The 23,128-nt window shown below is 45.6% G+C and overlaps 1 protein-coding gene across 1 annotated transcript in view; it reads right to left on the reverse strand.

Moving 5' to 3' along the window:
• Positions 1 to 2,422: 2,422 nt before the first annotated feature.
• Positions 2,423 to 23,128, reverse strand: part of CCDC17 (coiled-coil domain containing 17) — a 32,936-nt gene continuing 12,230 nt past the window's right edge. The window contains exons 8-15 of the mRNA XM_069738022.1: positions 20,710 to 20,846; positions 20,343 to 20,465; positions 11,476 to 11,702; positions 10,029 to 10,114; positions 9,635 to 9,850; positions 8,957 to 9,179; positions 7,288 to 7,398; positions 2,423 to 4,376 (exon numbers count right to left, since the gene is read on the reverse strand). Coding sequence (XP_069594123.1) covers positions 4,215 to 4,376; positions 7,288 to 7,398; positions 8,957 to 9,179; positions 9,635 to 9,850; positions 10,029 to 10,114; positions 11,476 to 11,702; positions 20,343 to 20,465; positions 20,710 to 20,846 — 1,285 coding nt within the window. The 3' untranslated portion in view covers positions 2,423 to 4,214. The remainder of the gene's footprint in view (positions 4,377 to 7,287; positions 7,399 to 8,956; positions 9,180 to 9,634; positions 9,851 to 10,028; positions 10,115 to 11,475; positions 11,703 to 20,342; positions 20,466 to 20,709; positions 20,847 to 23,128) is intronic.

Below are 23,128 nucleotides of genomic sequence, written 5' to 3' on the forward strand. Positions count from 1 at the left end.
GCGTCATCAGTGTGCTCAAAAAATATGTTCGAGTCCCTGCGGAGGCATGTCTCGCAGCAGGGATTGTTTAACAGCCACGAGACATGGAGCCGCAGGGACTCGAACATATTATTCGAGCATGCCAAAGACACTCGGTTAGCACCAGAGCATGCTCAGATAACACCTTATCTGACCACGTTCGCTCATCACTATTTCTTACCTATCCACTGGGATAGGATTATGGCTGGTTTAGTGTAATGGATGTTTGAGAAAAACATTAGCGCTGATGTCCAGTCCTCCATGGCAGCCGGACAGGGCAGTTTTCACTTCTGCAGCCTCTGCCGGCATCATGGATGTCTCTTGCGCTGACTCAGTCAGTTACTTTTTTAATCAAAAATCCCCTTTTTTTTAACATATACTGTAGACCAGAGCGATGCGGTAATTCCAGGTGCTCGTCCTGGGCGGTCTGGCTGCAAACTGATGACTTACACCCGCCTAGGAGATCGGCTTTTTGTTGTTCTTTTATGGTTTTCAGTTTCAACTTGTATGTGAATTCAGCTTAATACATACATAATAAAAAGTTTGAAAACTTTCTAAAGGACTTTTGAATAAATTACCGTAAGTTAAGATCTCTGGAGTCAGTGAATGCGGAAATAATGGTTTAGAATCAGGGGCTAAAACCCACTCTGACCTGGTGCAGCTCACAGAGCTGGGGGTTCGTTACAATGTATCAGTGTAGCTCAGAACATATATATATCTAGTATGTATGTATACATATACCATATATCTCCTGGCGTATTATGAGGAATATGTAGGGTGTAAAGATTTCACATAGTTAAAGCCTCTCTGCAGGATCCTCCATCCATATTTAAGCCACTCATCTCAAACTGCACAAGCTAAACTGCAGTATAAAGCATGGGGGGTACTAGGCAGTAGTGTACATCTGTTATTAGACGGAAGCTGGAACTCCAATAGAGAATACAGTTATGAACAAATTCACAGATTATAGCTGTGGAGCAGATACACAGTATAAAGCAAGGCGGACAGAGAAGCCTAAGGCTATGTTCACACATTGCATTTTTGCAGTGGTTTTTTTATGCAAATTAAATTATTTTTTAACACTACCAGCAAAAGTTATGAGATTTCAGAAATCTCATGCACATGTGTTTTTTTTCCCTGATTGGACTGGAAAACTGCAGCACTATTTTTATATCTGCAGCATGTCAATTGTTTCAGTGTTTTTGCAGCATTTTATGCTGGTTTTGGCTTACAAATACTGATGTAAAATACTGACTAAGGCCGGTTTCACACGTCAGTGGCTCCGGTACGTGAGGTGACAGCTTCCTCACGTACCGGAGACACTGACTCACGTAGACACATTAAAATCAATGTGTCTCTGCACATGTCAGCGTGTTTTCACGGACCGTGTGTCCGTGTGCAAAACACTGTGACATGTCAGTGTTCGTGGGAGCGCACGGATCACACGGACCCATTAAAGTCAATGGGTCCGTGTAAAACACGTACCGCACACGGATGCTGTCCGTGTGCAGTCCGTGTGCCTTGCAGGAGACAGCGCTACAGTAAGCGCTGTCCCCCCAGCAGGGGGTTGGTTACAGGGAACTTTATTTACACAGCAAAAAAAAAAAAGATTTTTCATTCCTTCGCTCCAGCGAACGCTGCTGGAGAGAAGAAATGAATGGGGCTTCAGCACCCAAAGCAGGGGACAGCGATTACTTGTAGCGCTGTCTCCTGCACGGTCCGTGTGGTACCCAGTTGGCACACGGCTGCCGCATGTGTGCCACACTGATGTGCCACGTGAGCACATGGACACGGATAATTCCGGTACCGGAATTATATGGATGTGTGGGACAGTCCTGAGTACTGCTAGTGTGACGGCAGCCTTAGAAAGTAATGATAAAGTGAAAAATCGCAAGTTAGCTTTTTCTGGTGAATAAAACTAACTTTATTAAACATAAGACAAATTACACATGTATTCCACTCCAAAAATGCCACAAAAAAGTAGCAAAAACACTGAAAAACAGGAGTTTGGAAAGCAGCGGTTTTTACTGCCAAGAGAGCAGATTTTGGCTGCTGAAAAAAAAAAATGCTAACAAAATCCTGCAACATGTGTACATAGACTAGGGGTATTTTCACACTGATTTTTCTTTTTTCAGGAGTTTTTGGAGCAGAAATTTGTTAAAAACTTGATTTTAAGTTGTGATTGGAAAGTTGGAAATTTTTTTCTCCAAACACTTCTGAAAAAAAAAAACTCAGTGTGAACAGACTCTTTGCTCCTAAAGAGAGGAGTACATGTGTGATCTGCTATTATACCTGCATGTATTAATGTATTATAAACTGTAGAAGCTTTATTCAGATAATATTTAGCCACGGAGCAAACCAGATGCTACACAGGAAGACACAAGGAAGCTCGGTCTGGTGACAGAAGTGTTCGATCTTTTTTATTAAAACAACAATTACAGCAATGACACAATAATCAATAACGAGACAGAAGGGTGTGAATACTTATAGTAAGGGTACATTTACCAATGCAGCTACTCTAGTTTTCTGCCATAACTACAGATCTGGGAACTAATTCATTTCGGGGTCTTGATTTAAAGAGCAGCTAGAATCTTATTTCTTTTTAATATGCGCCTGGGCTTAATATACCCTGCAGTTTGGGGTGGGTCGGGATCTTGAGACCCCCAACGATCACTCAAAACACTTGTCACATGTGCGCTGCTCAGGACGGCGAGTAAACCACAGGTTTTATATTTTTATTTTGCTTTTTTCTTTATCTATTTTTCAACAAACGGCAGCCCAGGAATAGAGGTTCCTTGAAACGCCCGTTAGGGTAGCTGCACACAATGTCTTTTTCAGGCGAATCTGCACAGGAACCCGCCTGAAAAAGCTCTTAACAAATCCTAAATAAAGAACATATATATGCACTGCAATGTCCAAACAACTTGCTGTGCATATGTTCAGTCTTTTTTCAGCTTTTTTTTTCCCCGAAAGTCGTGAAGTGGCTAAAAGAAGTGATCTTCTCTCCACCATCTGCTTGGAAGCAGCTCAATATATTGTTTAAGTATCGAGAAAAAACCCCACCAGCGACAACAACTAAAAAAAAAATCTATTAAAAAAAAAAAAGCCAGAGAAGGTCATTTAGACCAATAGAAATCAGCGAGTCCTGAAGCTTCCACCTCTGGTAAAACTTCGCGGGTAAGTAGAGTCTGAGGTCTGGATTAATTTTTGGGTCTGAGTACATCTATAAATAAGATTCATTAATGTGCACACGATGCGGATTTTGCTGCGGATCCGCAGCAGTTTCCCATGAGTTTACATTACAATGTAAACCTATGGGAAACAAAAAACGCAGTGCACATGCTGTGGAAAAAAACGCGCGGAAACGCAGGGGTTTACATTCCGCAGCATGTCAATTCTTCCTGCGGATTTTCACCTGCTCCAATAGAAATCCGCAGTTGTAAAACCGCAGAAAAACTGTGGTAAATCTGCGATAAATCGGCAGCGGTTTTCCACTGCGGATTTATCAAATCTGTAGAAATCTGCTGCGGAAAAATCCGCAGTAGACCAGAATACGTGTGCACATAGCCTTAGGCGACTGATCTGGGGCTTGAGCTAATTTAGGGTCCGGTCTGGTGTCTACATTAATTGTCCGGATACATAGAGGTATCTGGTTTTGGATCTGAATTAGTTCCATATTTTGTATTATATTGTAATATTTTGTTCTGGGGATCCTCAATGTTAAAAAGGCTTCACGGAGGACATCCACCTTGGAGAAGCGACTATGGGGCACAGGGACTTAGCCGAAAATACCCTCCATTCTCCATTAGCTTCCACCTTGTGCTCCATTCCTCGTGCATTGCCCCCTCTACTATGGACTGATTCACTGTGTAACCCTCCGATCAATCACCATAAATACCTTAGAGGGTTATTGGATAATTTGGGCACTTTTATCACTTATTTCCATCACCTATGAGATTCCTGTAGCAGGGCGGCTTATACATCATGGTTAGTTGTTCAGAGATGGCCGATGTTCTGCGATAGCTCATCACCAGTTCACATCAATATAACAGTCTGTTGTGAACCTTCATCTACAGAGATCACCATGTTCTCCTAAATTCAGCATCAAATTGGCGTTTGATGATTTACGTCCATTATTGCAGTTTTGGGGCATCAGATGAATGTTATCTGCAGACCATAGGCCGGGCAGCACCGTCTCACCTCTGACTGGGTTTCGGCTGATTTGGAAGCTCCTGGACCGGCGGTGGATCAACATAATCAGTGTACGGGGAAAGCGCCAGATGAAAAGAGCTGGGGGGCTGCTGGTGAGCCGGCTGTGGCGCGGGATTATCTATGGGGGCTGCAGCAGGACCAGGCATCTGTGTGCAGAAGATGTAGGTGAAGAATAAGCTCATTTTTCAGTTAATATTACATTTATGTAATCATAGTATGTTTAAAGTGTCATCTCAAGACACATCGTTATATTCCTACACAAATTACAGATATATAAAGTGAATTAAAAAGGCTGGACCCCCAAAAAATGACGAGGGGTCCCCCTTACTTTTAATAACCAGCAAAGGCTAAGCAGACAGCTGTGGGCTGATACTAATAGGCTAGGAAGGGGCCATGGATATTGGCCCCTTCTCAGACTAATAACACCAGCCCTCAGCCACCCCAGAAATGGCGAATCAAATAGATGTGCCAAGTGACGCTTAGCCTCAGCTCATCCCTAAATGCCCTGGTGCATTGGCAATAGGGGTAATGGTTTTTGGGTTGATGTCATTTGTTTACTATCCGGTGACATCAAGCCCAGGAGTTAGTAATGGAGAGGCGTCTGTCAGACAGCCCCATTACTAACCCTGTAGTCAAAAGAAATTAAACACAAACAAAAAGTCTTTTAATTGTAAGAGGGACTCCCCAACATTTACCCTCTTTAACCTATTTAATACCATAAAAAAAAAAAAATCCACATGGTGGTCCCACGAAGATTCCCAACTGTGCTACATCCGGAGGCTGTGATGACCAGTGAGATTAGTAAATATGACGGCTAACCACAGCCGCCAGAAAACTCTGAGCGCAGCGTGTGAATACGGCTGCTGTGACGATCGGTGACATCATTAAGGTTACCGCAGGTCACAGCCGATGAACTGCGGTAACCTTACTGACGTCACCGCTTGTAGCCTGAAAACTTACTGCAGCGAGAGGTGACGTCAGTAAGGTTACCGCAGTTCATCAGTAGTAAATTGCGATAACCTTACTGATGTAACCGCTCGGCACGGCAGCCGCACTCACAAGCTACCCTCAGTGTGTTCTGGCGGCCGTGGTGAGCGGTCACGTTACTGATGTCACTGCTCATCACAGCCTTTGCATGTAGCAGAGTCAGGGATCGTTGTTGGACTTCCATATTATGGATTTACTGCTGACCATGAGGATTATTTAATTTTTGTAATGGTATTAAATGGGTAAAGGGGGTAATCGTCAGGGAGTGCCTTTTACAATTAAATGACTTTTCTATGTGTGGTTAATTCTTTTGACTATGGAGATAGTAATGGGGGTGTTTGACAGACGCCTCTCCATTACTAACCCCTGGGCTTGATTACACGGCTGACATCAATCCCAAAACCATTACCCCAATTGCCAATGCACCAAGGCAATCGGGAAGAGCTGAGGATAAGTGCCAGAATTGGCGCTTCTAGTGGATGCACCATTCCTGGGGTGGCGGAGGACTGGTGTTATTAGTCTGAGAAGGGGCCAATATACATGGCACCTTCCCAGCCTATTAATATCATCCAGCAGCTGTCTGCTTAGCCTTTGCAGGATATTAAATATAGGGAGGACCCCACGTAACTTTTTGGGGCCTTCCTTATAAATAACCAGTAAAGGCTGTGCAGACAGCTGTGAGCTGATATTAAGCTGGGAAGCCATGGTTATCGAGCCCTTCCCGGAATAATAACATCAGTTCTCAGCTGTCTGCTTTCCCTCAGCTGGTTATTAAAAATAAGGGGGACCCCATGCCATATTTTGCATTTATTTATTTATTAGCTAAATACATGTACAATAAACTACACACGCAAGGAACTGATTATATATCTCACTAATATATTTCTAGCTATGTATTCTACTTATATATCGATTCTATTTTGACGGTTCTGGCTGTGAATTTACTGTATTTGAATGGTGAAATGTCGGGTTTCCCTTGAGGCAGGTGTGTAAAAATCGGACGGCACACGCAGTCAGTGTGGCATGATATTTTTTTCTTGCCCTCATTGACTTGCATTGGCAAGTGCAATCCGATCCGAGCAGACTATTGCAGCATAATAATAATAATAATAATTTTATTTATATAGCGCCAACATATTCCGCAGCGCTTTACAAATGCATGCTGACATTTTTTTCTCAGTTTGATCCAAGCTGAGGAAAAACTCGTAGATGAGCACCGACTCGTTTACTAACATTGGTCAGGGTGCAATGTGAAGTTTTCTGTCATTGACTCATCTGACTTATACGCTAATGTGAGAAAGCCCCAAGAGTAGCTCTGGCTGTGTAGGACCCTGCGTGCCTGAGTATACGGCTCTGTTCACATGTCCGCCACTTATTTCCATTTTTCGGATTCGTCTTAAGATCTTAAAAAAAATAAATAAAACATTCCAGGATCCATTCATTTGAATAGAGGAACGAGAGGGTCATAAAATCTCTTGTCTCCTACCTTCAAGCTGCTGGATCAAAAAAAAAGTAGCCTGCACAACTTTGTGATCCTGATCCTGTCATTTTTTTAATTAAACATTGAAGTGTTTGGGAAAGCGATGATAATGGATAGTCATTCGTTAACAGATCTTCTTTTTAACACTGTTCATGCCCAGAACATGAGGTGTTCGGAGACCTATCCAGTAAAAAAAGATTCCTGAAAAACTGAACAAAAATAAATGCAAAATGGAAACAGTGGGGGCTTTTCTTTTTTTTTTACAAACATGGATCCATTGAAAAACAGAAACTTTTGTTCCATCTTGCATCCGTTTTTTGTTCCGTTTATAACGGATTCAGGTTTTTTTCACGGGAGCAGAAGATAATAAGGACTTTCATTACATTCATTTAGGGCATTCCCGAATTAGATACCTGGAATGTAATGATGTATAAATATTAGACCCCCTCAATCCACGGCAAAAAGTTTACCATAAGGGGCGTCTTCAAACAAAAAAGCTGTTTTTGTTTAACTGAGCTCCATGCAATAAGGTGAGAACGGTCCTCTATATCTCTACCGCTCCGCAGTGACCAGTACTGACGGATACTCACCAGTGGAGGATAACTGTAGAGCAGGGAATTCCTGGGGTCTATCTCTGCCATGGACTGGAGGTCGGCATCTCTGGCATTGATGATACGGAGATAAAGTTCAGCTGTTCCCACCTGCAGAGATTACGAGAAGTGTCACCTCCCAACGTGCCGGACGCAAGCTGGAGTCCATGGCACCCTTCTTATATTCAGTGCACCCCACTTATATCCAGTGAGTGAACCCAACTTATATTCAATGCAGCCTTATTATATCCAGAGCACAGTCTTATATCTAATGCACCCCTCTTATACCCAGTGCACCCCTCTTATATCCAGAGCAGTCATATATCTAATGACCATTCTTATATTCAATGTTCCCTTCTTATATACAACGCCCTTTCTTATACCCAGTGCCCCATTCTTACACCAAATGCACCTTACTAACATCCAGTGCACTCTTCTTAAATCCAGAGCACCCTCTTATATCCAATGTCCCATTATACCTAGTGCACCCCTCTTACACCCTGTGCCCCCTTCTTATATCAAATGCACCATGCTTATATCTTATACCTTTCTTATACCCAGTGCATCCCACTTATACCCAGTGCACCCTTCGTATATCCAGTGCACCTTTTTTATATTCAGTACACCTTCCTTATACCATGTGCACCCCTCTTATATCCCAGTGCACCCCTCTTATATCTTAGTGCACCCCTCTTATATCCCAGTGCACCCTTTCTATATCCAGTGCACCTTTCTTATACCCAGTACACCCTTTCTATATCCAGTGAACCCTTCTTATATTTAGTGCACCCTTTCTATATCCAGTGCACCCCTCTTATATCCCAGTGCACCCTTTCTATATCCAGAGCACCCTTCTTATATTCAGTGCACCATTTCTATATCCAGAGCACCCCTCTTATATCCCAGTGCACCCTTTCTATATCCAGTGCACCCTTCTAAGGGCTTATGCTCACTTGCGAGAAACTCGGATGAGTCTCACACGTCAATACCCGGCACTGCATCCGGGACTTAGATCGGAGCGTGCGGCCGGATAGGAATACCTGCAGCTGCATGCTTTGCTCCTGAGTGCCGGGTATTGACGTGTGAGACTCATCCGAGTTTCTCACAAGTGAGTGTGAGCCCTTATGTTCAGTGCACCCTTCTTATATTCAGTACACCTTCCTTATACCAGGTGCACCCCTCTTATGCCCAGTGCAACCTTCTTATATCCAGTGAAAACTTCTTATATCCAGAGCACCCTTCTTATATTCAGTGCACCCTTTCTATATCCAGTGCAATCTTTCTATATCCAGTGCACCCCTCTTAAATCCAGTATACCCCTCTTATGCCCAGTGCAACCTAATTATATCCAGTGCACCCCTCTTATATCCAGTACACCCCTCTTATGCCCAGTGCAACCTAATTATATCCAGTGCACCCCTCTTATATCCAGTACACCCCTCTTATATCCAGTGCACCCCTCTTATATCCAGTACACCCCTCTTATATCCAGTACACCCCTCTTATATCCAGTGCACCCCTCTTATGCCCAGTGCAACCTTATTATATCCAGTGCACCCCTCTTATGCCCAGTGCACCCCTCTTATATCCAGTACACCCCTCTTATGCCCAGAGCACCCTTATTATATCCAGTGCACCCCTCTTATATCCAGTACACGCCTGCTATTACCTGAGGGACTGTGTTGAGTTGTCCTGTGCTCAGGCCTGGACGGAGAGGCAGGGCTCTAACTGGCAGCTTCCACCGGCCGCTCAGGACTTGGTTATGCTGATCAAACAGGTCCAGTTTTGTCCAACCAGAAGGCGACATGTGCTGAACCTCCTGACCGTAAGTGTTAAATCCTCCGGCAACTTGAAACTCCATGACGAGAGAGATTGAGGCAGAAGGCCGAACCCTAAATAATAGGAACAAAATCATTGATGTCATGTAGATATAGTTTTATAGAAAGTTCAGCAGCTTTCTAGTACAGTTTGTGTGTTGCTTTCTCATCCTTTTTAGGTTTTCTGTTTCCTGCATCCTTACATCCAGAGAGTCCGGACCATATACGTCGCACAGCTGAGGGTTTGCTACCAATGATACATTGAATTCTCTATGGGACAAATATATGGCTTCCATTGCAGTTGACTGCATCTTTCTTCACACCGGCCACAAGCAGATCCTGAGTGGTAATGATTGGAAGCAAAAGCTGTGTAGCGTAAATGACTTATTCTACAAAAATGGGTCGAAGCAGGTATTTGTGTAACAGATGACATCTCGCTGCCAATATAGAGGTCGCAGGAAGCTCCCTGCGGTGGGCATCCTGATCACAGAAGACCCCAGTAAAGACTGAGTTGTACTGGTTGATGGTACCTTGGTATTGGCTGCTTGGCCCGTAACATTGCGATGTTTCCCCTGGGATTATTCGCCAGGTGTTGCGAAGAGTTCCACACCTCACAGAGGGCGTCCGGGAGGGTAGAAGGTTGCCCCATTCTGTGCCCGTTACCATACAGCCCGCTCATCAGCCGCACCTTCTGAAAAGTTGGCTCCAGCCCCAGTATGAAGTCGTAGAAGATGACGAAGCCGGCCCTGACGGTGTAAAGAGAACGCAAAACTGCAGTGTCGAATCAAGAAGTCCCACACTCACCATCATTCACTCGGTGCTGAAGACCGAGACAGAAAATAGAGGAAATTCAGATCTGGATGATCCATCTTGTTCCCGAATAGTAACATATAGACAGAAAGACGGGTACAATGAGGACCTTACACCGGGTCATATGGCGCTGGTCCCAGCGCGTCCAGAGGCTCCAGGAGATGTCTGTTTGTAGAGGGGCTTGGGGGTCGCATAGATTCCTGAAAGAAAAAAAAAAGATTTTGGTCATATAATAGCGCCTCCTTGAGGACAGCTCGATATTACATGTATACAAGAACGCAGCAGTTTTGTGACCTTAAGAGATTCTATCATCAGAAACGAACTATTGTTGAAATCAGCTTTTTTGTTTTAAATGTTTTTTTTTTTTTTTGCCATTTTTTTTTCTGACAAATACATCACAATCTTTATAAAAAAAAAAATCTTGCAATTTTCACACTGGGCACTGAGGCTTTTTTTTAGATTATTATTTCCTGTGGTTTTAGGAAACAGCACACGTACATTAGCAACAATAAGCAGAAGCATCGAATAAGCGTGTGCGAAAGTCATTGTGAAGGAAGGGAGAGCTATTGAATATTGTGACTGATGGATCCTGTGTTAACAGCTGTGTATACAGGAGTTACCTGTCACTATAATCCTGCCTCTGCTGATAAGGAGCCTGATGAAAACTCTTCCTGAATGGACAGGAAGCATGAGTCTAAAATAGCCCTGGTGGCCACTGTGATATTGCAAAATTACAAATATTTTTTTTTTTTTTAATAAGGAAACTTTCTGATTACACATCCACTTTAAAGATGCAGCGTTTATTTATTTTTTTAATTTGAAGTATCTCCATCTAGAAAGCCACAACTATTTATTTTGTCTGTGTAGCCATATGAGGACGTGTATTTTTTAATGCACCATTTTCAGGTACATATAATTTATTGTACAGCTTACTTTTCGTGCATTTTCCTTTTTAAAAAATATTTTGTAAACTTTATTATTTTAAGTCCTGGGGAACTTTTCGACATCCTGCGATCACACAGTGGAGGTACCTGTGGGTTTATAGAGGGAACAACTTAGCTACCACATACACTATTGACCCCAGCATGTAAATGGTTAAATGCCTGGGATCAGTTAGCTAATATATGGCAGGCACCCACTACCGATGGCACAGGATTATCCAGGAGAAAATGTATAGTGCCATGGGTAAACATAACATGCCCCCTACTGGAGAGTAAAGAGCAGATCTGTGGCCAAATGACGAGACTGAAAACTAAGTGTCCTTTAATGTTCTTAATAATTTATAGCAAGTGCACACTATTCCTTATAACTCACACCTCTGCTGCTGCAGAATCTCTTTTTGAAATGGCAATTTCCCATCATTCACTGATTGTATATCATGCATCAACTTCTTCACAATGAGGTTCTGCAGCAGCGAATGTTGAATTTTTTCAGGAAATATGAAGGATTCATTCCGATAACATTCAAGGTTACTTTTTCTTATTCGTTGATATGAAAGGCGCTTCAAAGCCATCTTCAACCACAGTTATTATTACATGTAATACAATTTTAGGCGACTTACCAAACCCCCCATTGCAATGGTAGGCTGTGGTCTACCTAGAGGCTGTCCAGATGGATGAACAGGAGGTGGCAGCGGAGGAGCCAAGGGTGGAGGTTGGAAGGGTGGGGGTCCATGGCCGCCCCGAGGAGGCATTCTAGTTACGTCTCTTTTGAGCATCTCAATGTCTGCTTGGAGCTGAGACATTTGTTGAAGGTGTTCACGCTGCAGCTCAGCAATCTCTGAATCCCCTGTAAATAAAAATGCCCAAGTGTAAGGGACAGGACAACTGTCACGACTCTGGTGTCAGATTACCCAGGGCCAGAGGCTCCTTCCCTGTTCCTAACACTAGGGTTGTCCTAGCTATCACTGTTCCCCAGATTACTTCTTATGGTGAAGATGCCGGGGTCACGTACCTTGATAAACTCCTGAATCAGCCCTGTATCTGATCCCCTACTACACCCAGGGAAGTGGAGAGTAATAATCTATATATATAATTGCCTAAGGGTTTTTCCGTCTGTCTGTCTGTCTGTCTGTCTTTCTGTCTGTCTGTCTGTCTGTCTGTCTGTCCTGGAAATCCCCGGTCTCTGATTGGTCGAGGCCTTGCGGCCTCGACCAATCAGCAACGGGCAAAGCGACGATGATGTCATAAAGGACGTAGACATCCTGCGTCTGATTGGTCGAGGCCGCCAGGCCTCGACCAATCAGCAACGGACACAGCGACGATGATGTCATAATGGTTGCCATGGCGACGATGATGTCATAAAGGTTGCCTCGACCAATCAGCGACGGGCACAGTCTGCCGCGAATTCTGGAATCATCATTGTCCATATACTACGGGGACATGCATATTCTAGAATACCCGATGCGTTAGAATCGGGCCACAATCTAGTCTATATATATAATTGTCTAAGGGTTTTTCCGTCTGTCTGTCTGCCTTTCTGTCTGTCTGTCTGTCCTGGAAATCCTGCGTCTCTGATTGGTCGAGGCCGCCAGGCCTCGACCAATCAGCGACGGGCACAGCATGGCGACGATGATGTCATAAAGGTTGCCTCGACCAATCAGCGATGGGCACAGTCTGCCGCGAATTCGCCTCGACCAATCAGCGACGGGCACAGTATCGACGTCGATGTCATAATGGTTGCCATGGCGACGATGATGTCATAAAGGTTGCCTCGACCAATCAGCGACGGGCACAGTCTGCCGCGAATTCTGGAATCATCATTGTCATTATACTACGGGGAAATGCATATTCTAGAATACCCAATGCGTTAGAATCGGGCACAGCATGGCGATGATGATGTCATAAAGGTTGCCTCGACCAATCAGCGACGGGCACAGTCTGCCGCGAATTCGCCTCGACCAATCAGCGACGGGCACAGTATCGACGTAGATGTCATAATGGTTGCCATGGCGACGATGTCATAAAGGTTGCCTCGACCAATCAGCGACGGGCACAGTCTGCCGCGAATTCTGGAATCATCATTGTCCATATACTACCGGGACATGCATATTCTAGAATACCCGATGCGTTAGAATCGGGCCACAATCTAGTGTATGTATATACACAAACCAGACAAACAAGGGAAGACGTACAGGGATAAATGAAATACCAAACATGCAGACACGCATTCACAGACAATTGAGGGGAACATCCAGGAGAAAAGGAATGTAAACCAAATAGGAGAGGAAGAGGATTTGTAAACAGCCAAAAAGTCCAAGCAGCAGTCACACAACAATACTCCAAATGCCTCTCCCAACAACCAACTCCTCAACTCCACACCAGGCATGACAAGGCTAACACCGGCAATCCAGATTGGCAGAGGACAGTATATATAGGTGAGATGAGTGGCCAATATTCATCAACAGCTGAGATCATCCAAGCAGGAAGGCTTCAGGTACTCTAAGCTGAACAGTTTAACCCCTGCACTGCTAACAGAAATCCGCACGTCACTTGGATTGCGGTCATGTGACCTTTCCCTGATGACGCGAGTTGGCTGGCTCATGTGATTATATGGTGAGCATGTTTGTGCATTGGATAGAAGGTACGCTAGTGTGGTTAGGACCTCGGATTCCATACCAACTTGGGTGCCTTGTGGCAATACGTGGGTTATGAGCACGCCTTGGTTATGCCCTCAAGCTTGTATTTTGGCGCACTTTGACGGGAACCCTCTGATTGGATAGACGGAGGAAGTCATTTATATATTCATGACCTGCTGTGCATTGATTGGATCTCTGCAACTAAGACATCGATGATGCCGCCCTTGGATTGGATGATCATCATAAGCTCTGTGTGTACATAGGGTTTGAGTGGTTAATTTGGGGAATAATTTTTGCTTATTCTATAATATATCAAGTTGTCTATATAAGTCCCCATGTTGGGCTGTATCCCTTTTATTGAAATGTATTTGATATATTTATATGGGGGTTGGTCTTTACGGAGATTGGTGTTTGTTGTAGACCCCACTATATAACACTACATAAGGCCTGCCCTGGGTATGTTCACTTATGCTTGATGAATACCTATATTGGGTCGAAACGTTGTTCATCTCATGGCAGAATAAACACTAATTCCGGAACTGAAACCCTGGAATGGACGCTGTTTTTTCTCTCACATGCTGCTATACTTCCAAGTGGGTTCTTTGGAGACTCTAAACATGCGCCCCGCTCAGTGAGAGCTGCCAGACACTTTTTTCTCTAGATGTACGGACAGGACGGTCATTTGGGACAGGTTCAGGCTGTGCAGACAGGACAGACACTTGGATCAGGTTCAGACTGTGCAGACTGGACAGTACAGAAACCACGGACGCAGTTTTCAGGATAACGTCTAACTTAGACACAACTACTAGGACAGTACAGGATGGGAAATCTCATAGACTATGGAAACACAGGATACAGGAATGGTACTAACAGACCAGGGACAGGGACCTGGCAACATACAGTAGGACACACCAACACACCTAACACTAAACTATATAGGTTGCTCAGGCACCTACCAATTGGGGAGGGTGCCTTATATACAGGATGCCTCCAAGCTATTGACTGGGAGACTGCTTGATTGAATACTTTAACAAAATAACTCCCAGCTGTCAGCTGGGGGCATTTTGCCATGTGCGCACACTGCCCCTTTAAGAGCAGGTGAATGTGCGCATGCGTGTATTAGATGCGCTGCCGGAACACAGTGCGGCGCGCACAAAGGAGAGGGAGGAGGCACAAGGGAATGCTGCTGCAGCCGTGGCGATGAGTAAGCCAGCGTTCCCGCACGGTGGGAGGAGGGGGACCATGTGAAGGTGCCAGAAGACAATACAGTGAGCTTATCAATGTCTCCTGATATCGGACAATAAACAATTTAAATCAGTCACCCAATGAAGGTTCTCCACAAGATAAATAAAGTGAACATCATCCAATAAACAATAGAGCGAATCCTCATCAGATCCGCATTGAACAGGGTCAGAAGCATTAGCCCTAGTGTGCCCTATAGAATATACAATTGCCCTATATGCCCCATGACTCCTGCCCGTACAAGGACCCAAGATTTACTGAGGACATTGATAAGATCATTGTAGCATCTGTAGTGAACATTAATGATCCTGAGTAACATCCTGTATTATACTGCAGAGCTGCCCTCACTATTCTGCTGGTGCAGTCACTGTCTACATAAATTACATTACTGATCCTGAGTTACATCCTGTATTATACTCCAGAGCTGCACTCATTATTCTGCTGGTGCAATCACTGTGTACATACATTACATTACTGATCCTGAGTTACATCCTGTATTATACTCCAGAGCTGCACTCACCATTCTGCTGGTGCAGTCACTGTGTACATACATTACATTACTGATCTGGAGTTACATCCTGTATTATACTCCAGAGCTGCACTCATTATTCTGCTGGTGCAATCACTGTGTACATACATTACATTACTGATCCTGAGTTACCTCCTGTATTATACTCCAGAGCTGCGCTCACCATTCTGCTGGTGCAGTCACTGTGTACATACATTACATTACTGATCCTGAGTTACATCCTGTATTATACTCCAGAGCTGCACTCACCATTCTGCTGGTGCAGTCACTGTGTACATACATTACATTACTGATCCTGAGTTACATCCTGTATTATACTCCAGAGCTGCGCTCACTATTCTGCTGGTGCAGTCACTGTGTACATACATTACACTACTGATCCTGAGTTACATCCTGTATTATACTCCAGAGCTGCACTCACTATCCTGCTGGTGCAGTCACTGTGTACATACATTACTGATCCTGAGTTACATCCTGTATTATACCCCAGAGCTGCACTCACTATTCTGCTGGTGCAGTCACTGTGTACATACATTACATTACTGATCCTGAGTTACATCCTGTATTATACTCCAGAGCTGCGCTCACTATTCTGCTGGTGCAGTCACTGTGTACATACATTACACTACTGATCCTGAGTTACATCCTGTATTATACTCCAGAGCTGCACTCACTATCCTGCTGGTGCACACATTACTACACTACTTTTCCGTGTTGACATATGGAAGGTCACTGCTTCTCTGTGGCTGCTATGAGGGCTCTATGACTGTCAGTGCTATGACTGTGTTCACACTGTACCAATATCAGGACAGACACATTTTGGGTTGATTACTTAGAGCACTTGCGCACGTCCTTGGATCCTGTACAGTAACACTGATCGGCTGCAGAGTGAAACATTTAAAAAAAAAAAAAAAAACTTTATTGCACAAGATTGATGTCACTGATAATAATGAGAATGATGTAAAACAATGGTAAAGGTAAATTTGTGCTTCCGTTCTTCATCATTTTCATGATCTCTGCTGTATTTCAGTGACTGAAAACCTTCTTGTAAAAGTTCTGACACTGAAAACCAATGTGCCGGTGTGGAGGCAGCAGACGTGTGACCCGCGCTCATCCACCTGCATACAGCCGTTAAGAGCAGAAATCTTCCTTTGTTACAAAGCAAAGGCGAGCAAACCACGAAAAGTAAAAAAGTCCATCGGAAAGCGGTTTTTTTTGTCTATTTTCATCAATCTAGAATTCAGTATGTGAAACTTGCGGAGTCCCCGCTATAATCTGCCCCTGGATAGTAGTAAAGATGTGCACTCGAATAGAGGAAGCGGTGCTGGCAAGAAATCTGCCCGAGCCGCAACAGCTACACTTTGCCACAGGCTTTTTTTTGCTCCTCTTTATTCTGGGGGGTGCAGTCCGAGGGGCTTTTCTGCTGTCCGTTAATAAGAAGGCGGAGGATGAAGGCCTGCAATAAGATAGGGACAGATTTACTACACATCCTCGCCACAGACCGTGGGACAAATATCATGTCTGTCACATATTCTGTCAGGACCCCAGCTTCGGAAATGTTACATAGGACTGCAGAATAACAGATCGTGAATGGGGAAGCGAGGCCACACTGACCCCCCCTCCAGAAATGTTACATAGGACTGCAGAATAACAGATCGTAAGCGGGGAAGCGAGCCCACACTGACCCCCCTCCAGAAATGTTACATAGGACTGCAGAATAACAGATCGTGAATGGGGAAGCGAGGCCACACTGACCCCCCCTCCAGAAATGTTACATAGGACTGCAGAATAACAGATCGTAAGCGGGGAAGCGAGCCCACACTGACCCCCCTCCAGAAATGTTACATAGGACTGCAGAATAACAGATCGTGAATGGGGAAGCGAGGCCACACTGTCCCCCCCCCTTCCAGAAATGCTACATAGGACTGCAGAATAACAGATCGTAAGCGGGGAAGCGAGGCCATACTGTCCCCCCCTCCAGAAATGTTACATAGGACTGCAGAATAACAGATCGTAAGCGGGGAAGTGAGGCTACACTGTCCCCCCTCCAGAAATGCTACATAGGACTGCAGAATAACAGATCGTGAATGGGGAAGCGAGCCCACACTGACCCCCCTCCAGAAATGCTACATAGGACTGCAGAATAACACATAGTAAATGGGGAAGTGAGGCTACACTGTCCCCCCTCCAGAAATGCTACATAGGACTGCAGAATAACAGATCGTGAATGGGGAAGCGAGCCCACACTGACCCCCCTCCAGAAATGCTACATAGGACTGCAGAATAACACATAGTAAATGGGGAAGTGAGGCTACACTGTCCCCCCTCCAGAAATGCTACATAGGACTGCAGAATAACAGATCGTGAATGGGGAAGCGAGCCCACACTGACCCCCCTCCAGAAATGCTACATAGGACTGCAGAATAACACATAGTAAATGGGGAAGTGAGGCTACACTGTCCCCCCTCCAGAAATGCTACATAGGACTGCAGAATAACAGATCGTGAATGGGGAAGCGAGCCCACACTGACCCCCACTCCAGAAATGCTACATAGGACTGCAGAATAACAGATCGTGAATGGGGAAGCGAGCCCACACTGACCCCCACTCCAGAAATGCTACATAGGACTGCAGAATAACAGATCGTGAATGGGGAAGCGAGCCCACACTGACCCCCCTCCAGAAATGCTACATAGGACTGCAGAATAACACATAGTAAATGGGGAAGTGAGGCTACACTGTCCCCCCTCCAGAAATGCTACATAGGACTGCAGAATAACAGATCGTGAATGGGGAAGCGAGCCCACACTGACCCCCCTCCAGAAATGCTACATAGGACTGCAAAATAATAGATAGTAAGCGGGGAAGTGAGGCCACACTGACCCCCCTCCAGAAATGCTACATAGGACTGCAAAATAACAGACCCACCAGAGAACTGGGCCCACACTAATCTCCACTTCAAAAATGTTACATAGGACTGCAGAATAACAGACCGTACACAGGGAACCGGGCCTACAATGATTTGAGCTCCAGCACTTTTACATAGGACTGCAGAATAACAGACCATAAGAAGGGAACCGGCCCACACTGACCTCACCTCCGACAATGCTACATAGGACTGCAGAATAACAGACCATAAGCAGGGAACCAAGCCTACAATGATCTCAGCTCCAGCACTGTTACATAGGACTGTAGAATGAGAGTACGTGTCCACAGTCCAGAATCCCAGCGCTTTAAATGCAGCGGATACTCCGCTCCACCCAAAGTGCTGCCTCCTCTTGTACACGCGGTGATTCCGGATGTATTCATTGAACACAGGCGGAATCACCGCATCCTATACATAGACTGTGTCATTTGTCTTCAGGAGACTGAGGGTCTCCGCAAGATAAATAGACATGCTGCGGTCTAGAAAGATGCACCGCATGTACGTATACACAGGTAACATAGTAACATAGTTAGTAAGGCCGAAAAAAGACATTTGTCCATCCAGTTCAGCCTATATTCCATCATAATAAATACCCAGATCTACGTCCTTCTACAGAACCTAATAATTGTATGATACAATATTGTTCTGCTCCAGGAAGACATCCAGGCCTCTCTTGAACCCCTCGACTGAGTTCGCCATCACCACCTCCTCAGGCAAGCAATTCCAGATTCTCACTGCCCTAACAGTAAAGAATCCTCTTCTATGTTGGTGGAAAAACCTTCTCTCCTCCAGACGCAAAGAATGCCCCCTTGTGCCCGTCACCTTCCACCTGCATGTTTGTACGCATAGTGGATATGGGATTTCATAAAATCCCCTCCGCTATGCTGTAAGATCTGGATGCTGCGGATTGGACGCTGCGGCTGTACGCAGTGTCCAATCCGCAGCAAATACTGAAGGAATACGCCCTGTGGAAACATACCCTAACAGACCGTAAGAGGGGAATCAGGCCCACACTGACCCCCCCCCAACAATGTTACATAGGACTGCAGAATAACAGAGAGTACCAGGGGACCAGACTCACACTGACCTGTCATCCAGAAATGTTACATAGGACTGCAGAATAACAGAGCGTAACTGGGGAACTGGGCCCACACTGACCTCCCCTCCAGAAATGTTACATGGGACTACAGAATAACCGACCATAAGCGGGGAGCTAGGGCCCACACTGACCTCCCCTCCAGCTATGTTACATAGGACTGCAGAAAAAAAGACTGTAAGCAGGGAACCGGGCCCACATTGACCTCTGCTCCAACAATGTTACATAGGACTGCAGAATAAAAGACTGTAAGCAGGGAACCAGGCCTACAGTGACCTTCGCTCTGGCAATGTTACATAGAACTGTAGAATAAGAGATCGTACCTGGGAAGCGGGCCCACACTGACCTCTGCTCCAGCATTGTTATGTAGGACTGCAGAATAACAGACAGTACCATGGAACTGGGGCCCACACTGACCTCCCCTCCAGAAATGTTACATGGGACTGAAGAATAACAGACCGTACCAGGGAACCAGATAATGCCGGGTCCAGTATAGCGACCTCCCCTCCTGCAATGCTATGTAGTGCGGTGCGATGGAGGGTACAGGGACACTGGCTCAGGGGTCTCTGCCTGTGCAGGTTACCATTATTTAGCAGGTATTCCCGGCCTTTATATGAGGTGCCTTCATTCAATCACAAGCTGCTTCCCCTTTTCAGGCTTCTGCATACAATGATACAGACACAACCTCCACAGACACACAAGGTGTTACAAGCTTTATACCGGCTCCGTGGCAGCCCCAGATAATCAGGATAAAGCCCCTGCTACAAACATGAATATTGATGACCTATACTCAGGGTAAATCATCCATATCAAGTCAGTAGGGGTCCGACATCCAGCACCCCCACCAATCAGCTGTTACATCTGACCACTGCCTGAGCTGGTAACAGGTGACCGGTGGGGTGTGCAGCGTGTTGGACCCCCATTCACTCATCAGCACCAGGTACACTTAGAACCCCACATGGGACTGCGAGGGACGAGACGCTGCTGTATTAAAAAGCTTTTACTATATTAAATTTTAAAAGATTACAATACACTAAATACGAGTGCATTCATTGTACCGTTCTCTATTTTTTTCCGGCTCCGATGCAGCTTTAAATTGAAGATTTCTTCCTCCAGACGCTGATTTTCAAGCTCGACTGCCATGAGTTCCACATCCAGCGTCCGGGGAGCTCCATCATTCCCTGTAAATATGCCAAAGTTTGTATATGAATAGTAATAATATTCCGGAAGGAACACACCCACATAGGGGGCAGGACAGAGACATGACATGTGTATATTAACAAGGTTAGGCCGTGGTTGTGGACAGCACCACCATTGCCCCAATTCTTCTTACCCAAGTCCAAAGAAAATGAATTGAAATATAGTCTCAGATTTCAGCTTCTTCCCCTGAACCCTCCTATATCAGCTCATCGCACGCAGACTCACGTTTTTTCTTTTTCTCTTTACGATCTTGTTTGTAGGAAATCTCTTCAAATGTCAAAGCCTCGGCCTGCAGGTCCCTCATCTGTGCCAGGACAACAGCGTCATTCCCTCCGCTCTGGACATAGGCAAGCTGGAGAGCGCTGAGTACAGGAGGAGTACAGAAGTGCATGAGGAGAGCAAGAGGAGTGCAGGAGGAGTACAAGTGGAGTACAAGAGGAGTACAAGAGGAGTGCAGGAGGAGTGCAAGAGGAGTACAAGAGGAGTACAAGAGGAGTGCAAGAGGAGTGCAAGAGGAGTACAAGAGGAGTGCAAGAGGAGTACAAGAGGAGTGCAAGAGGAGTGCAAGAGGAGTGCAAGAGGAGTACAAGAGGAGTGCAGGAGGAGTACAAGTGGAGTGCAGGAGGAGTTCAAGAGGAGTGCAGGAGGAGTACAAGTGGAGTGCAGGAGGAGTTCAAGAGGAGTACAAGAGGAGAGCATGAGGAGTACAAGTGGAGTTCAAGAGGAGTACAAGAGGAATACAAGAAGAGTGCAGGAGGAGTGCAGGAGGAGTACAAGTGGAGTGCAGGAGGAGTTCAAGAGGAGTACAAGAGGAGTACAGGAGTGCAGGAGGAGTACAAGAGGAGTGCAGGAGGAGTACAAGTGGAGTGCAGGAGGAGTTCAAGAGGAGTACAAGAGGAGTGCAGGAGGAGTGCAAGAGGAGTGCAGGAGGAGTTCAAGAGGAGTACAAGAGGAGTACAAGAGAAGTGCAGGAGGAGTGCAGGAGGAGTACAAGTGGAGTGCAGGAGGAGTACAAGAGGAGTGCAGGAGGAGTGCAGGAGGAGTGCAGGAGGAGTGCAGGAGGAGTGCAGGAGGAGTGCAAGAGGAGTGCAAGAGGAGTGCAGGAAGAGTGCAAGAGGAGTGAAGGAAGAGTGCAGCAAGCGTGCCGGAGGAGTGCCAGATGAGCACAGGAAAAAGTGCAGGGATAGTGTAGGCAGAGTGAAAGCAGAGTGCGGTAGAAGAGCAGGAAGAGTGCCGGATGAGCGCAGGAAGGAATGCAGGAGGAGAGCAGGAAGAGTGCAGGAGGAGAGCAGGAAGAGTGCAGGAGACGAGCACGAGGAGCACAGGAAGAGTATGAGAGCAGGAAGAGTGCAAGAATAGTGCAGGAGAAGAGCAATTGCAAAGATTATTACTATATGGACACACTGGAACATGATTATTGCAATTAAATGGGTTGAATTAGATGGACTTAGGGTATGTGCACACGCTGCGGATCCGCAGCGGATTTGACGCTGCGGATCCGCAGCAGTTTTCCCTAAGTTTACAGTACCATGTAAACCTATGGGGAAAAAAACCCGCTGTGCACATGCTGCGGAAAAATCTGCGCGGAAACGCAGCGGATTATTTTCCGCAGCATGTAAATTCTTTGTGCGGATTCTGCAGCGGTTTTACACCTGCACCAATAGGAAACTGCAGTTGTAAAACCGCAGTGGAATCCGCAGAAGAAACCACTATAAAATCCGCAGTGAAAACCGCAGTGGTTTTGCACTGCGGATTTTCCAAATCCACTGCGGAAAAATCCGCAGCAGAATCCGCGCCGTGTGCACATACCCTTAAAGCCTTCCTTCAACCTTAATAACTATGTTACTATGTAAATACAAGAAGGATATTAAACTCCCTGCTGATGTGCTGAATTGTAGACTAATATAATGTGTGACTTATCAGATGCCACATTTCAGAGATTTCGCTGTAAAGGTACCTTCACACATAACAATATTGTTAACGATATCGTTGCTTTTTGTGACGTAGCAACGATATCGTTAATAAAATCGTTATGTGTGACAGCGACCAACGATCAGGCCCCTGCTGGGAGATCGTTGGTCGCTGAAGAAAGTCCAGAACTTTATTTCGTCGCTGGATCTCCCGTGGACATCGCTGGATCGGCGTGTGTGACACCGATCCAGCGATGTCTTCACTGGTAACCAGGGTAAACATCGGGTAACTAAGCGCAGGACCGCGCTTAGTAACCCGATGTGTTCCCTGATTACCATCCTAAAAGTAAAAAAAACAAACAGTATATACTTACCTAACGCTGTCTGTCCTCCAGCGCTGTGCTCTGCACTCCTCCTGTACTGTCTGTGTGAGCGTCGGTCAGCCGGAAAGCAGAGCGGTGACGTCACCGCTCTGCTTTCCGGCCGCTGTGCTCACACAGACAGTACAGGAGGAGTGCAGAGCACAGCGCTGGAGGACAGACAGCGGTAGGTAAGTATGTACTGTTTGTTTTTTTTACTTTTAGGATGGTAACCAGGGTAAACATCGGGTTACTAAGCGCGGCCCTGCGCTTAGTTACCCGATGTTTACCCTGGTTACCGGCATCGTTGGTCGCTGGAGAGCGGTCTGTGTGACAGCTCTCCAGCGACCAAACAGCGACGCTGCAGCGATCCGG

The sequence above is a fragment of the Ranitomeya imitator genome, chromosome 8 (genome assembly GCF_032444005.1).
Source record: "Ranitomeya imitator isolate aRanImi1 chromosome 8, aRanImi1.pri, whole genome shotgun sequence".
Lineage (NCBI taxonomy): Eukaryota > Metazoa > Chordata > Amphibia > Anura > Dendrobatidae > Ranitomeya > Ranitomeya imitator.